This window comes from Ambystoma mexicanum, chromosome 4p, assembly GCF_040938575.1.
Source record: "Ambystoma mexicanum isolate Mex_15411 chromosome 4p, UKY_AmexF1_1, whole genome shotgun sequence".
Classification (NCBI taxonomy): Eukaryota; Metazoa; Chordata; class Amphibia; order Caudata; family Ambystomatidae; genus Ambystoma; species Ambystoma mexicanum.
In genome coordinates this window covers 64,724,491-64,738,205 of record NC_090927.1, presented here as the reverse complement: position 1 = coordinate 64,738,205, position 13,715 = coordinate 64,724,491, and the positions used below count along the sequence as shown (strand labels likewise).

The following is a 13,715-nucleotide window of genomic DNA, read 5'->3' as shown; positions in this document are numbered from 1 at the left end:
GGCTTCTTGGACACTATTGCACCATTCCTTGTCTTTACAGAGGGTAGGCGTGGTAGGAGCTGGCGATTCAAGTTCTCTAAAGATAGAAAATATCTCCTTAGACCCAAACTTGGCGTTTGAGATCCTGGTGTTAAATGAGTTTGATTTTGCTTTAATAATGGCATTTTTGTATTCTTTTGATAACGTTTTGAACATTAGTCTGGTGGAGTCATTAGGTTTAGCTAGCCAGGAAGAGATTGCTGTTCTTTTCGTGGCTCGTAGCTCAGGGAGTTCAGGTGAGAACCAAGAATTAGTGTGTTTAGTACGTTTGGACTTTCTGAGGGTGAGCGGAGCTATGGCGTCTACTGCTTGGGAGATGACAGAGATTTGCAGCCAAAGTATCCGGGTATGGAAAGTGGGGAAGGACGCTTGCTTGAGGAGAGTCATGGGGGCACTGGAGGGATTTGCGAGAGGGCATGTAATACAAATGGGTGACTTTAACTTGGCGTGAACTGCAAGAAAGAATGTAGAGAGCAGGGATGAGGGACATGTGGAGGGGACTGAGGGGAGACGAGGAGGGCTATACCTTCCTCTCGAGTGTGCATGGCACACAATGCAGAATTGATTACATTTGGGTGTCTGGGCTGCTCTTAGGCAGGGTGAGAGAAGTGGAGGTTGGGCCCCTCGGGATAGCCGACCATAAATGAGTCTCCATGAAACTGGAGCCACAGGGACGGAAACACAGGATCTGGGGTGGAAATACCCGGGGGCGCTGCTAAGAGACTCAGTGATAAGGGAGGATATGGAAGGGAAGATAAAATAATGTTTTGAGCTTAATAAAGCCCCGAAGACGAGGGTAAGCACTAGATGGGACGCGTTTAGGCCACGATTAGGGGGGTGCTTATTGACGCGAAGGCCAGTAGAGACAGTTAAATCTACTCGCGAACCAACTGGAGGCAGAAGTGGAAGCCGCAAGGCGAGCAATGGCAGAAACCCCCACAAGGGCAGCCCTCAGGAATTAGACGAGTGGGGGGACAGCTCGGGGTTCTACGTACAAAAAAAGCAGAGGTGGCACTGCTCTTTGTCAGGCAACGGTATTATGTGAAAGCAAATAAGGGAGACGCACTATTGGCGCGTCTATTGAGAGGAGCAGGGGCGAGAAACACTATAATAGTCTTAGAGGATGGAAAGGGAGGGCACCTTACGCGGATTGAGGGCATACAGGAGCACCTAGTCACAAAACCCCCAGAATCAACAACAGATGCGCTTCCTTGAGAAGCTCAAACTTCCCCGTATAGACAAGGTTGCCCAAGAATCCTTGAACCGACCTATAACGGAGGATGAAGTGAGAAGGGTAGTGGCGAAATTGCCCCTTAACAACGCGCCGGGACAGACGGCTTCACGGCAGCTTTTTATAAAACATTTTCCACCACTCTAATCCTGCACCTGACGCAGCTCTTTAACTCGTTTAAAAATACCAGTCACATCAACCCAACAATGGAGGAGGCAAAGGTAACCCTAGTCCCAAAACCCCACAAAGATCCCACGGAATGCACATCATATAGGCCCATTGCCCTCATAAATGTGGACGCAAAAATATATACCAAAATCTTACCGAACAGACTGGAAGGACATTTGCCAAAACTAATTCACCCGGATCAAGCAGGATTTGTGTGGGGAAGAAGGACACACCACACGACGGGAGTCAGAACATCTGGATCTATGTGTAAAACAAACTTCAATAAGCAGCCCACCCATTTCTTGCTGACGCTACGCCTCGTCCATAATTTGTTTAAGATCTATAGCTGCTCTTACTTTGTCCTCCTACTTCAACCTTCTCCTCTTTCCTCTCCTTCTCTTTTTGGGTGGATGCACAATTCACCAACCTTTGGACAAGCCTAGGTGCAGTTAACCCCTACAGTGGTTGGTAAACGGCACATCAGTGCTCAAGCTTTGCACTCTATACTAGCCATTGGCTAGTGATTATTGACTCTTGGCGAGTACGAAATGGTGTGCTGCGTCGAATTGTGGTGAATTGAATTGTGTACTGTGTCCCTCAGGGACATTATAAAAGACTTTTTACCTTTACTTTCCGACTATAATCTAAAGCCCTTTAGATTTTGTGGCCTTCTGTCATGGGAGATTTTGGATGTCTTTAGGATTTGCATTTCATTGTGAATCTCCTTTTTGTTCATTTTGTTGAATGACACTGGTAAGGTTGTCTCGTACAGGCATGCCACAACATTAAATAGATGAATTGCCCACCTTAAATCTTATACAGCATAAGAGTATGCAATTCACCCTAATCATTTAGTATTCAAATATATTGTCTTTTATTTTATTTTTTTTACAGGTTACATTATTGCCAATCCTGGAATTGTATTCCGTATAAAATCAGAAGAACAGCAACTGGGTCTCAATGATTGCCTGGATTTAAATGAAAAAAGATTCAGTGAGTTATTACATTATTGGTATGTTTTGAATGGAGTTACAGGCTTGGAGTACTAAAGATGTAGTAAGTTATTAAGTTATTTGTATGTTTTGCATTGCATGGAGCATTATTAACATGGAAAAAGTACTGCATGAGTACTTTACAGTGTTTGTTCTGAAAAGTGCATCAAGGTCCATTGTTTGGTCTCGGCTTTAGGTATTAAGCTAAAGCCAAATAACATTGCCCAGTAATCTTCACAACCACATGCCCGTAGTCACTGTGAACCAATCAAACATCTTGTCTGTGATAATACTCTAACTGCCTACCAGTCATAGATCTTCTCCACCAAGCTCCAAAGACCTCCTAAAAGACCCTACTTGTTGCCTAAGCTCCTTAATAAACACTGTTCCTGTTGTGGGAAATACATCCTTCTCTCAATATGCTAATCTAGTTCTCTCTCTCTTTTACTCTCACTCTTTCTTACTCCTTCTCTTCCTCTCTCTCTCTCTCTCTCTCTCTTTCTCTCTCTCTCTCTCTCTCTGTCTTTCTCTCTTTCTTTCTCTCTCTTTCTCTCTCTCTTTCTCTCCCTCTTTCTCCCTCTCTTTCTCCCTCTCTCTCTCATTCTTTGTCTCAGTATCTCTCTCTAGGGAGATATCTATACTCGTTCAGATAGCATCAGCATGTGGATGTGAGGATAAAATGTCTGTGACATTTGTCACTCCATTACGGTCCAAGAAATGCCCTGCTTGTCTTTTCTGGGTAGTAATGTTTACCATCGCTGGGTTTGGGTCGGAGCCTTGCAGAATTTTAGAAGCGATGGGGAGAGTTATACATAATGAGTAAAGCATTTGTTGTTTCCAAGATTGACACTGTTTTGCCTGAGCTCCTGGTTGTGGGTCTTGCTCAGCTGAAGGTGCTGCTTCACTCCAGATTGGCTCCACATTAACTTTTTGCTTATGGAATCTTTGGCAAACATCAGTGTGTAAATATATCATTGCTATTTTATTAAGATTTAAAACACAATCATGGTATACCAGAGATGGCGACAAGTTTTGGTCAGCCTGATAAAGAAGCAAAACACAGAGCTAGGAAGACCAACCGGATGGATTTACCTTTAACTCATTAGTGTCTGCATTTTGTTCTGGGTTCCCTTCCTAGGGTACAGCAGTGTCTCTCAGAGCCTTGGGGGTTCCAATGTGCCCCATGCATTTCTTACTTGGCTCATAAGTGTCTAGTTTCAGGTCCTCTGCTTCTCATCCTTACTTCTGGGCAGTAACCGTTCTCTTGGGTCTCTCGAGCCCTATGTGTGCATGCATGCAAGGTCATGGTAAAGGCAGCCGCTGGGGGAGGGCGATAGTGCGCAAATCCCCAAAGTGACCACCAAGAGGCTGGCAACCTTACTAAGGCTTGGTCTCTTGGCACCTCCCTGTCTCAGGGTGAGTTGCAATGGTCTCATGCCTAAGGGAATCTCTCCTTCACCTCCCGTCTTGTCTTCTCCACTCCACTTCCTGGTCCTCCTCACCACATGTTTGCCCCTTCGTACTTTCATGCTCAGGTTTGGGCTTTGGCGATCCCTCTCTTTTATTCCTGCTCCTTTCAACTCCTTGTGAACACCTCTTCCTGTTTCCTCTTGGGCATATGTCCTCTCTACCTCCTCTATGCTTTCTCCATCTGCCTCTGGCTACCTTCTTCAACCTCCTTAGTGCTCTCCTTTTCTCACCATTTGATGTTTCCTCAATCTCAACATTCGTTATCATCATCCCCCATATTTTATCTGGATAATATTGCATATCCATAAAAGCACAAATTACAGTTCAGTATAGAAACTGATATCATAAAATCCAATAGAAGAAAGATAACTTTGAATGATCAAAAAAATATATAGCAAATGTTGCAACACATTAAAAAATGATGTCAATGTAGTTCTTATGGATTTGCCAAGCACAGGCTAAAAGATTTGCTGTCATTCTAACGACTTCCTGAAGGGTAGCGTATCGAAAAAGTACAAACACATTGATCGCCTGTAGGCACCCATACTTTACAATATTTGCCCTCTCCAAAACCCATTGATCGCCTCTCAATTTTGAGTAGGGCCTCCATTTCCTAAGGTACAGGGGTGATGGCTTTCTCTAGAGTTCTCTGGACTATGGCCTTCCCATCTTTAACTAAATATTCAGAGCACCCATCATTATGGAGGTTCATCTTGCTCCTATAATCGTGATCTACTACCGCAGCAGCAACATCTAGGGCATATCGCCATGTTAGTCCGGATTTAGTTGCCAGTCTTATATGTAAGGAAGACATGGTATCCTGAATGAAGACGGACACAAACGAGGCACAGTTCAAGGGTGTTTATTTAGCAAAGACGGGGTGTGCGAGAAACCAAAAGGTGTCTCGCCCGCTAGTTCCCGGGGGATCTGTCATCCAAGTGGCCAGGACACGGCCGTTGCTTTTGGATACAGTGTGGACCAGTGCAGGAGGATCAGCTGGTTGAGTGTTCTTCGGGGAGTGGGAGTGGGAGTGGTTCACTGGCTGGTGAGACACGGTATCCCCTTCCCTGTAACACCTTTTCCCCATTCTACCAGGTAGGATATGTAGGAACTCAACCCCCTGCCCCTTTCCCGACACAAACACTTTCTCACGAACAACTCGCCATGAGCGAAAACAGACTAACACCAGAGCCGTATACCTGACATGTCCCAATACAATGGTCGGGCAACGTTAGGCAATTACTCATTGCACACACCCGACTTCATCACACTTCCTCATACGGATAAAAGGCAGAGCACTAAAGCACACTCTGAGCAAGGCAAGGCGCATGAGGAAGCAGCGGTTCCAAGATGGCAGTTTAATGCGAGAAGAAAGGCGGCGAGACCGGAAAGGGTTGCAAGGAGGGTAGTGCCCTTGACCTTTTCAGACCGTTACTTTCATGAACCTTGGAAAATAAGAAACCTGGGACTAAGGTTGAACAAACCTGCATTGTGTGTTGGAGGTACCCGGGGCTCTTCTGCGTCGATAACCAAGGCGGGGAGGAGTGTTTGCCGCAGTGGTACTGTCCTTGGATTCTACAACAAAGCAGCGCCAGTAAGGGCAGCACAGCCGGTGAGTCGGAGTGACTGATACCAGACCAGCCTGTGTTAAAACCGAGGTTGCAAACAGCAACAATGTATGAAGAAATCTAAAGAGAACAGTGTGTGACACGTATGTGACGAGCGATGCAAATATAATTAAAAACCAGGGAGTGACTGAACTTTGGAAGCCAAGAAAGATACCGGTTTAGCGCCATGTGGGTGTTGATTCCACAGTCTCTGTGAGGTATCTAACAGGTTGGCGACTGTATAAAGGGAATTATGAGAGCAAAGTGGCCCTGGAACGGGTTAAGCTAAACCCTGTGCACATTCGAAAGACTGATAGTTTTTTTTAAAGTTAATTGATTTTTATTGAAAGTTAAGAATAATTAAGTAGACATTGCAGCGAGTTGTATGAAGAGTGAAATACATGATAGTAAATATGATAATTGATGATGCTGTAGTTAACTACATACAATATTAAATATGATAAACCTTATAAAAATATGAAGTAAAATCATAGCATGGTTTGGGACAAACGGGGGAGGACGGACACGGCACAGTAAGGAAAGAGTAGGGAGAGGGAAGAGCAATAAAGGCAATAAAAGGAGCATTTTATGTTAAGTAATCATTAAAGGCATTCCATTTGTGTTGATAAGGTATACATTTTTTCAATTCTGTGAAAAGAGCAAACAGAGTTCCATCATAAATCATAAGTTAATTTTTGAGCATTTTTCCAATTGGTCACAATGAGAAAGGCTTTGATAGTTTAATGCAAACTGAAATTGGTCCGAGCCCGGCTGAGGGAGACTAATTGTGTAAGAGCAAGGATCTGGGCCCGGCTCAGGGGGATCTGGAGTGAATCACTTGAATTGAATAATTATAAAAGGAAAGGAACTTTGCGTTTTGTTTTGGTACATCAGGCCCTCTGAATCAAGAGACTTTGTTAAGTAAAGAGACTTGGGCACAGAAGGCCCTGATGCTGGTAATGGAACCGTATCCTCGTGCCGGAGAAACTAGAGTGTGTGCTTTGCTCGAGTGAACTGCCTTGTACCTTACTGAAAATGTGGGGAAGGGAGGCCAACGGCCTGAAGACCCTGACATATTTTGTGAACACTTCTTTGTGTTTCATGAACACTACCCCACACTATTAGTTTTTAGCAGAAAGGATTGACAATAGGTTTTTGTAGTATTGGACCTTTTTATTTTGGCGAGACTCCACTAGGACTGCATTATTATTATTTGATGGTGGTAGCTTGCTCCCATCTGTAGATTTAGGATTAGATAGGCGTTTATCACACCCATATTGAAGTTTCAATAAACACCCTTGAACTGTGGTCACTTGTGTCAGTCTTACTGTTGATACCATGCCTTCCTTACAGGTGGTAGAACGCCTATCTAGCCCTATCGCTAAGGATGGGAGCAAGCTTGAGCATCAAATAATAAATACTTAAAATAAACTATTGTCAATCCTTAACCTATAACAAATGTTAAAGAAAGTGTTTTCAGCATGGGGCAAGGTGGCACACACAGGCTTTGGAACACTCTCTGGCTTTTCGGTTCGAGGATGCACTTCAGGACATAAGCCAAGGCCCTGAGCGACAAAGTCTCTTTCCAAAACAAAGTCTCATTTGCAGAAGGCCTGGGCACACACAAAATGAAAATTTCTTCTCTTTAGGATCTCTTAAGTTCTCAAGGCTCATGTTCACAGTTCATACTGGGTCTCCCTCGGTCGGGCTCGGACCCATTTAAACACAGTGTTCGTTTACAGGTCTCACTCATTCGGGCTCGGACCTTTCACAAGGTTTTTAAAAGTTCCTGTAGGTCTCCCTCAGTTTGCCTCGGACCTCTTTCAACAAGAAGCACTTGATTCCACATAGGTCTCCCTCAGCTGGGCGTGGACCTCGCAATCAACAATGGTAGGGGTTTCCTTCCCCTAAAACTTCCAATCCCTTCAATTCACTGTTTCTCACAGTCTTAAATGTTCGTCTAAACAGAGACTTCCGATTGGGCACTTTTTTTTACTATGCCGGACTACTCTGTAGCATCTGTCCATAGTTCACAAGTTATAGGCAAGGAACAGATGTCTTCGAGGTTGTATTTCCACTATTTGTCTCTTAATAAACCTTTCCTTATGGTTAAATAGTGGATTTCATGCTCACAAGAAAAGGTCCCGGTTCAGCCTCACATGCGTGCTGGGTTTCCCCTCACTCAGAAACTCACAGTGATGCTGTCAGGAAAAGACTTGCCGCTCTCAGATCTGTGGCAGACCTGCTCAGAGTAAAGAAAGAAGTTGGATAGACTATTTGGAAGTTCTTGTGCACACTCTATGTGCTTTTCTATTGTATGTTGTCTGTTCTCAGATACATTTTTTATGCTTCTTTGAAACACATTGAAAAGTGTTTTTGTATTCTAACAATACCCACCCAGGGAAAGCAGCACTGGCCTGTATCTGGCCTGCTGCGAGCTGCTCTCCTTGCTTTTTGGCTCTCTCTCCAGGCTGCAAGCAAGGCTCCAGGCACACTGGGTCAGCTTTCCAGCATCCTGCTTTTCCTTGGCTCAAGAAGCAAGTGGGGATGGGATTGAGAAGGGATCCCCTGTTGGACTCGGCCACACAGCCACCCTTCAGTTCTCCCAACTGCTGCTCTCTGTTCTACCAGGAACTCCACCTCTTATACACCTGGATATCTTTAACAGGCTGCAGGTGTGATTTCTGGGATGGGTCTTTCTGTCCTTGCCTGACTCTATTAGTGGGACAATCCAGTATTAACATGGGGCAGTCTGTCTTCTGTCTCTGTGTGGCTTTGAGTAATCTTTATTCTTCTTAGTCGCTCCTCTTCTTCTTAGTGATTTTCGAAATTAGGGAGGGGGAGTTGTGATGGGAAATGTGTCCTTTAAAGGCAGAATGGATGTGATTATGATTGAGCGCTTGACCCCGCTTGGCCTTAGTGGGGCACGGCTACTGCATATTACTAGAGGTATTCTTTCTAGTTGTAGTACTCAGTTTGGTAAGGGAATTATGGGAATTGTAGTTTCCTGTCGTGACGGTAGATAGCTTGTGTACGGACACGTCAGAAAAGGAGGGATGTATTAAATGTCCTCTGGGTTTAGAAGAGGGGGGGCTAGGTTACTTTTAAGGGTCAAAAGATGGTTTGATTTCCCATGGTGTTTTCTCTTTCCCTTTTCTAAGTGAAGGAGTTGGGATGCGACAGGATTCTGCTGACAATATCCTCCAAAGACAAAGGGGATATCGGTAGGGGCATGTCGAACAAAAGGGGGGAATAATGCGTCTCACCTGATGCCATTCCTCCAACAGTCCCAAAGGATCCCCTGTCCAGGTGTTCCTCCTGCACTGGTCCAGCCCCAGAGTATGGTTCCAAAGGCGATGGCTGTGCCCTGACTACCTGAACAAGGAATCCCTGGGGACTATATGTGAAACCACCCAGGTTTCTCACAAATGTAGATCCTGTACGGCGGGGAGAGACTGTTGGCATTAAATGTCTTTCCTTCAGGAGTCTCGAGATGGTTTGCTTGCTAAAACCAATGGATTGCGGAGTAGCCAGGTTAGGGGCTTTCGCTTACTCTGTTATCTTGGTAAAGGGAATGGGTCCTGAGTTTATATTAACTTGCCTACATCCCACTTCTAACACTATATGTGGTGTACCCGAAGAAGGACTCAGACTACATGGGTCATGTTAACAAAGGTTTATTTAAATAAAAGGAAAAACCCCTAACTTGCCCTATAGCTGTGTGGCACTTTACCTGCCTAGCAAAACAAAAGCAAAGTGTGCTTGTCAAGTCCAAAGTAAAAAAGTCGAATCCTAAACAACTAACTGGCCCTAAAACTTTAGAAAACACCTAACTAAAAGGAAAAAAGGCAAGGCTTACACAGTAGCCTCGCTAGAGTTTCTGCTTGGCCCAAGTTCTGCTGGACTTGTTTTCAGTCTTCAAAGTTCCTTTTTCACAGCAGGATATTCTTCCCAGTCTTTGTATCAAGTTATGACTTTCAGTCTCTTCTTTTAATAACGAAAACTGTCTTTTGGTGCAAATATTTCCATCTTTCCAGGATTGCTTGGAAAAAAACACTTTCACCTTCGAGGTCTTGGGAATCTCTCAAAGTCCTGAAGTCCTCAGATATGTTGCTTTTCTTTCACCCACGTTAGGGCGGCTAATCACCCTGGTTTATCATACTTATATTGCTTCCATGGCTTCCCCAGCTCTAATTCATAGTGTTCATGTCCCTTTCTTTTCCCCTTACAGAGGGTATTTGTGCACTTGAGTTTCTCAGGCTCCCCAAACCTTGATAGTTCTCACAGAAGTTATTCAGGATGTCAATATATCTCTCTCAATTTATTAATTTTTTATTCATTGGACATTTGTATGGCTCCGTTATCCCCTTGCAGAAGGTATTTGTATGTTCGGGTTTCTCATGCTCCTATAACCAGGATAGCTTTCATAGCTGTCAGTCACAATATTTGTGTCTCTCTCAATCTCCTTTGCATAGGATATTTTTATATTCAGGTTTCTCAGACTCCCTGACCTGGATAGCTTTCATAGCCGTCCCTCACAATATTCATATCCCGTAAGCTTGTCGACTTTCCCCGCTGCTACTTAGCTCTGTAGCTACGGTCCGACGGTTGTGGAGCGCTGGGTCTTGGGCTCTCTCTTATACACTCCGGTCTCGCTGTCCAGTCTCGGCCTACCAGCCCACCAATGCTCGCTACTGGTTGCGCCACCAGTTGAGACGTAGGGATTCCCGTCTCAGCTCGGTCTCCGACCTCGGTTCCTTAGTTGGGGAGAACAGCAACTCTCAGGCGTTCAGCTCGCCGCTTGCTCGCCCTCCTTGCTGCCATTGTCTCTGCGGGCCAGCGTGGCTCCACCCATCCAGGATGTTAGTGATGCAGAGAGTCGCGTGTATCGGTTCTTCCTTCTCCGTAGGAGTTTACTCTCTTATACACGTCACTTGAATAAACAGAACAGTGTCCTTCTTTGCTGATCATGGCCTTCAGGCTGTGTTCAGCATTACCTGTAACCAATACATGTAAAGAAGGATCTTCATAAAATATAGTTGTTGCAGGAGATATTAAAGTCTTTTCCACCTCTGTATATGCAGACAAGGTGGTATGCACTCGGAGTTCTGCTATGGAATGCAAGTCCTTGTCCCCAAGAGGGGATTCACTTCCAGTGAGGTACCACTTGCCCAGACCCTTAGGAGAGGGTCTTGCGTCATGGCTCACCTCCCTAGCCTCCCAGGAAGAAGGGCCGAATTATCCAGATTCGTCAATCCACATTCTAACCCAAGACTGGGCCACCCAAGCAATTGGTGTGACCATACCCACATTTTTTTTATTAGTTAGGTATGTTTTACTCTATAAACCTTTCACATCATTTTACCATATTTAACATGTTACAAATATTATACATTACATTCTAAAATATGCATCACACGTAAAAAGCCACATATGCAATATAAACTAAGAAAAAGGTTTAGTGACCTTAATTAGAATGTAGTCAAGATATGATTCTATAAAAACATGAGTGCAATAGTCCACACTTTCATGTGTCCAGATAATGATCAGCGCCAAAAGGGCTCAAATCCTCAACAAAATGTAGTCTTGTGCAAAGAGGAATCATTTATGAGGAGGAGTTGTGTGCTTTCAAGTTGTGTAATGTCTTTGCATATTCTTCAGGTCCTATGCAAGCCTGAAATCTTGACTCTAGCACCTTGAACTAGAAGTAAGGGAAGGAGGTTGAATGTAAATTTGGCTGTGGATATAGCATTATATAGTTCCGTGGTTTCAGTAGAGCTAGTTTTTCATATATATATATATATATATATATATATATATATATATATATATATAATCTTGGTAGGTCTGTAAATTAGAGACATATTCAACCTCCAAACCCTCAGCTTAACCATAACCAGCTAACCTAGAGCACCGTAGAGATCTATGTGAGAGTACCTACATTGTAAGCCAGTGACGGGGACACTCAAAGCAATCCATGTGACAAAACCCACATTCTACGCAAGGTCCTAGCCCCTCTCCAGCAATCTGTGACTGTGCCCACCTTATTCACAAAGGTGACATGAGCATTTCTGGAGGGGCTTGGAATAGCGCAAAGATGCGCTATCCAGCCCCCTTGCATACATTGTCTGGAGCTGTATTACAGGATCTCGGCAACCACACATTTCACTGTGACGGCCTGTTACAGGGCTAGTCTTTGTGAAATTACCGGGGGAAAAGTATTTCCATCCCCATTTGGGGTGTGGAAATGCATGTGTGACAACAGTGGTATAAACGGAACAGAAATTGCTCTGGCATGATTTGTTTCGCTCATAACAGGCGCTAGAGGAAGAGCCTTGTTTCTGTGCATTAATAAGCACATCCTGTTTGTGAATTTGGGGTGTGCTTTCAAATGTGTAGAAACACCCCCATATTTGCACAAAAGCACAAAGGCTGCAAAAGGGCGCTCATTCAGATGCCCTTTGAGAATTAGGCAGCACCTTTATTTGGCGCACTGAGGACCATCTCTTCACTTGCACCAAAAAAGGTTTGAGAATCTGGCACTTTGTTTTACTTATTTTTTCTTTTTGTCCAATTATTTTACATGCGTGTTCTTTTTGTCTTATTTCAGCCTCTTCTTTTAAACCAAGCATTTCCTTAAAAGCTCATAAAGTGTTTGGGTCATACTTCCAGGATCGGGAGCAGCTAGAGCAAGAAGAAAACCAAAGTGCTGAAAATCCCATCCCAAGTGAGTAGTTTGCAGAGTTATTCTTAGATAAACCTTGTGCTGTGGCATTTCACCACACATTTTGCTTCAAGATGCCCACCTTGCTCAGACCTAGCTAGCAGAAAAATGATCCATGTATCTATTTGATAGCACCCACATTCTAAGGAAGGGACTGGCCAATTCTACCTATCACTATGATAATACCCACATTTTAGTGACTATTCCCATTAGCCATCACGCTGACATTGCTCATGTACGTTCCACGGATAGGACTGGTCAACTGTAGCAACCATTGACAGTGCCCACGTTCCAAGGAAGAGACTGGTTGAATCTAGAAATCCATGCAACAGTGCCCACATTCCAAGGATGGGGCTGGTCCCCTTTAGAAAGCCAAGTGACAGTTCCTTCTTTGCAGTCAAGGGACCCGGGCCACTACAGCAATTCATGTGACAGTTTCCATGTTTCAAGGAAGAGACTGGTCCACTTTAGCAATCTATCTGACAGTACCCACATTACAATGACATAACAATGATTGGGCATGGTCACTCTAGCAGTCCACATGGCAGTATGCACATGGCAAGGAAGAGATTGGTCCATTATAGCTATCCTCATCGAAAACAAAACATGTTTCAAGGAAGAGACTGGTTGACTGTCGCAAATCATGTGACTGTATCCATGTGACGATTTTTCTCTTCCTTTAATCTGAGGTGGGATGTATCAAGACGTGGATGCACTAGAATACAACCGATGGCAAACATAGTCATTGATAGACAGCAAACTGGCAACTGGCTTCCTAGATGCTCCTGTGCTTGCTTTTCAGTTCTAAGCCAATCACAAGACCACTCTCCAGAAGACCACGTTGAACAGTTATTTTGCAACATGGTTCAGAGTTAAATAAAATAAGCGAAGTGTAAGCCTAAACATTAAGTTAGAATAAACCAAAAAGCATTTAGAATACACTGGCCAGCGTCTTCTATTAAGTAAATCTCTCATATAGTGACCGTACACACACATGCTATGCTGAACATTTAGGTCATGAAAAGTGATACAAGTTGAACACATTCTTATGGCAAAAAGTCAGAAATAAATCTTTGTCTGAGCATGTGTAGTTCATTCCTGGTATCCAGCAGATGTATGTGGTAACCTATACTATTGGGGAATGACTCTGGTTTAGACCTTCACAATTAGCCTGAAGGACTAAAGCGTTTTTCCAATGAGGTCTAGGTTCTGTGACTTGACCGCTTTCTGCTTGTATACCAACCTTATATGTAGGAGGAATAGGGCCCTAATTCAATGTCTCTGAAAGAAAAAGGTATTCTTCCGTGGCACACGGACCATCTGCATGATAGTCAGGACGATCTGCCAGAAGATGCCCATACTTATTGTCTAGAGAAGCTGCCCCTAATCCCATGTACATCAGCACTAGTCCAAGAAAAGTCTTCTTTCTTCTGTGACGAATCCCAAGAGATTGTCGCTACTTTAGATGGGGGAGCGCCTTTCCA

The 13,715-nt window shown here is 44.0% G+C and overlaps 1 protein-coding gene across 3 annotated transcripts in view; it reads left to right on the top strand.

Annotated features, from left to right (window-relative positions):
- Window positions 1–13,715, top strand: part of LOC138452993 (zinc finger protein 691-like) — a 195,544-nt gene that overhangs the window by 146,152 nt on the left and 35,677 nt on the right. For 2 of the 3 annotated variants that reach the window (XM_069605390.1, XM_069605392.1), the window contains exons 4-5: window positions 2,333–2,431; window positions 12,118–12,234. In XM_069605390.1, coding sequence (XP_069461491.1) covers window positions 2,333–2,431; window positions 12,118–12,234 — 216 coding nt within the window. The remainder of the gene's footprint in view (window positions 1–2,332; window positions 2,432–12,117; window positions 12,235–13,715) is intronic. The other variant, XM_069605391.1, reaches the window with a different exon arrangement.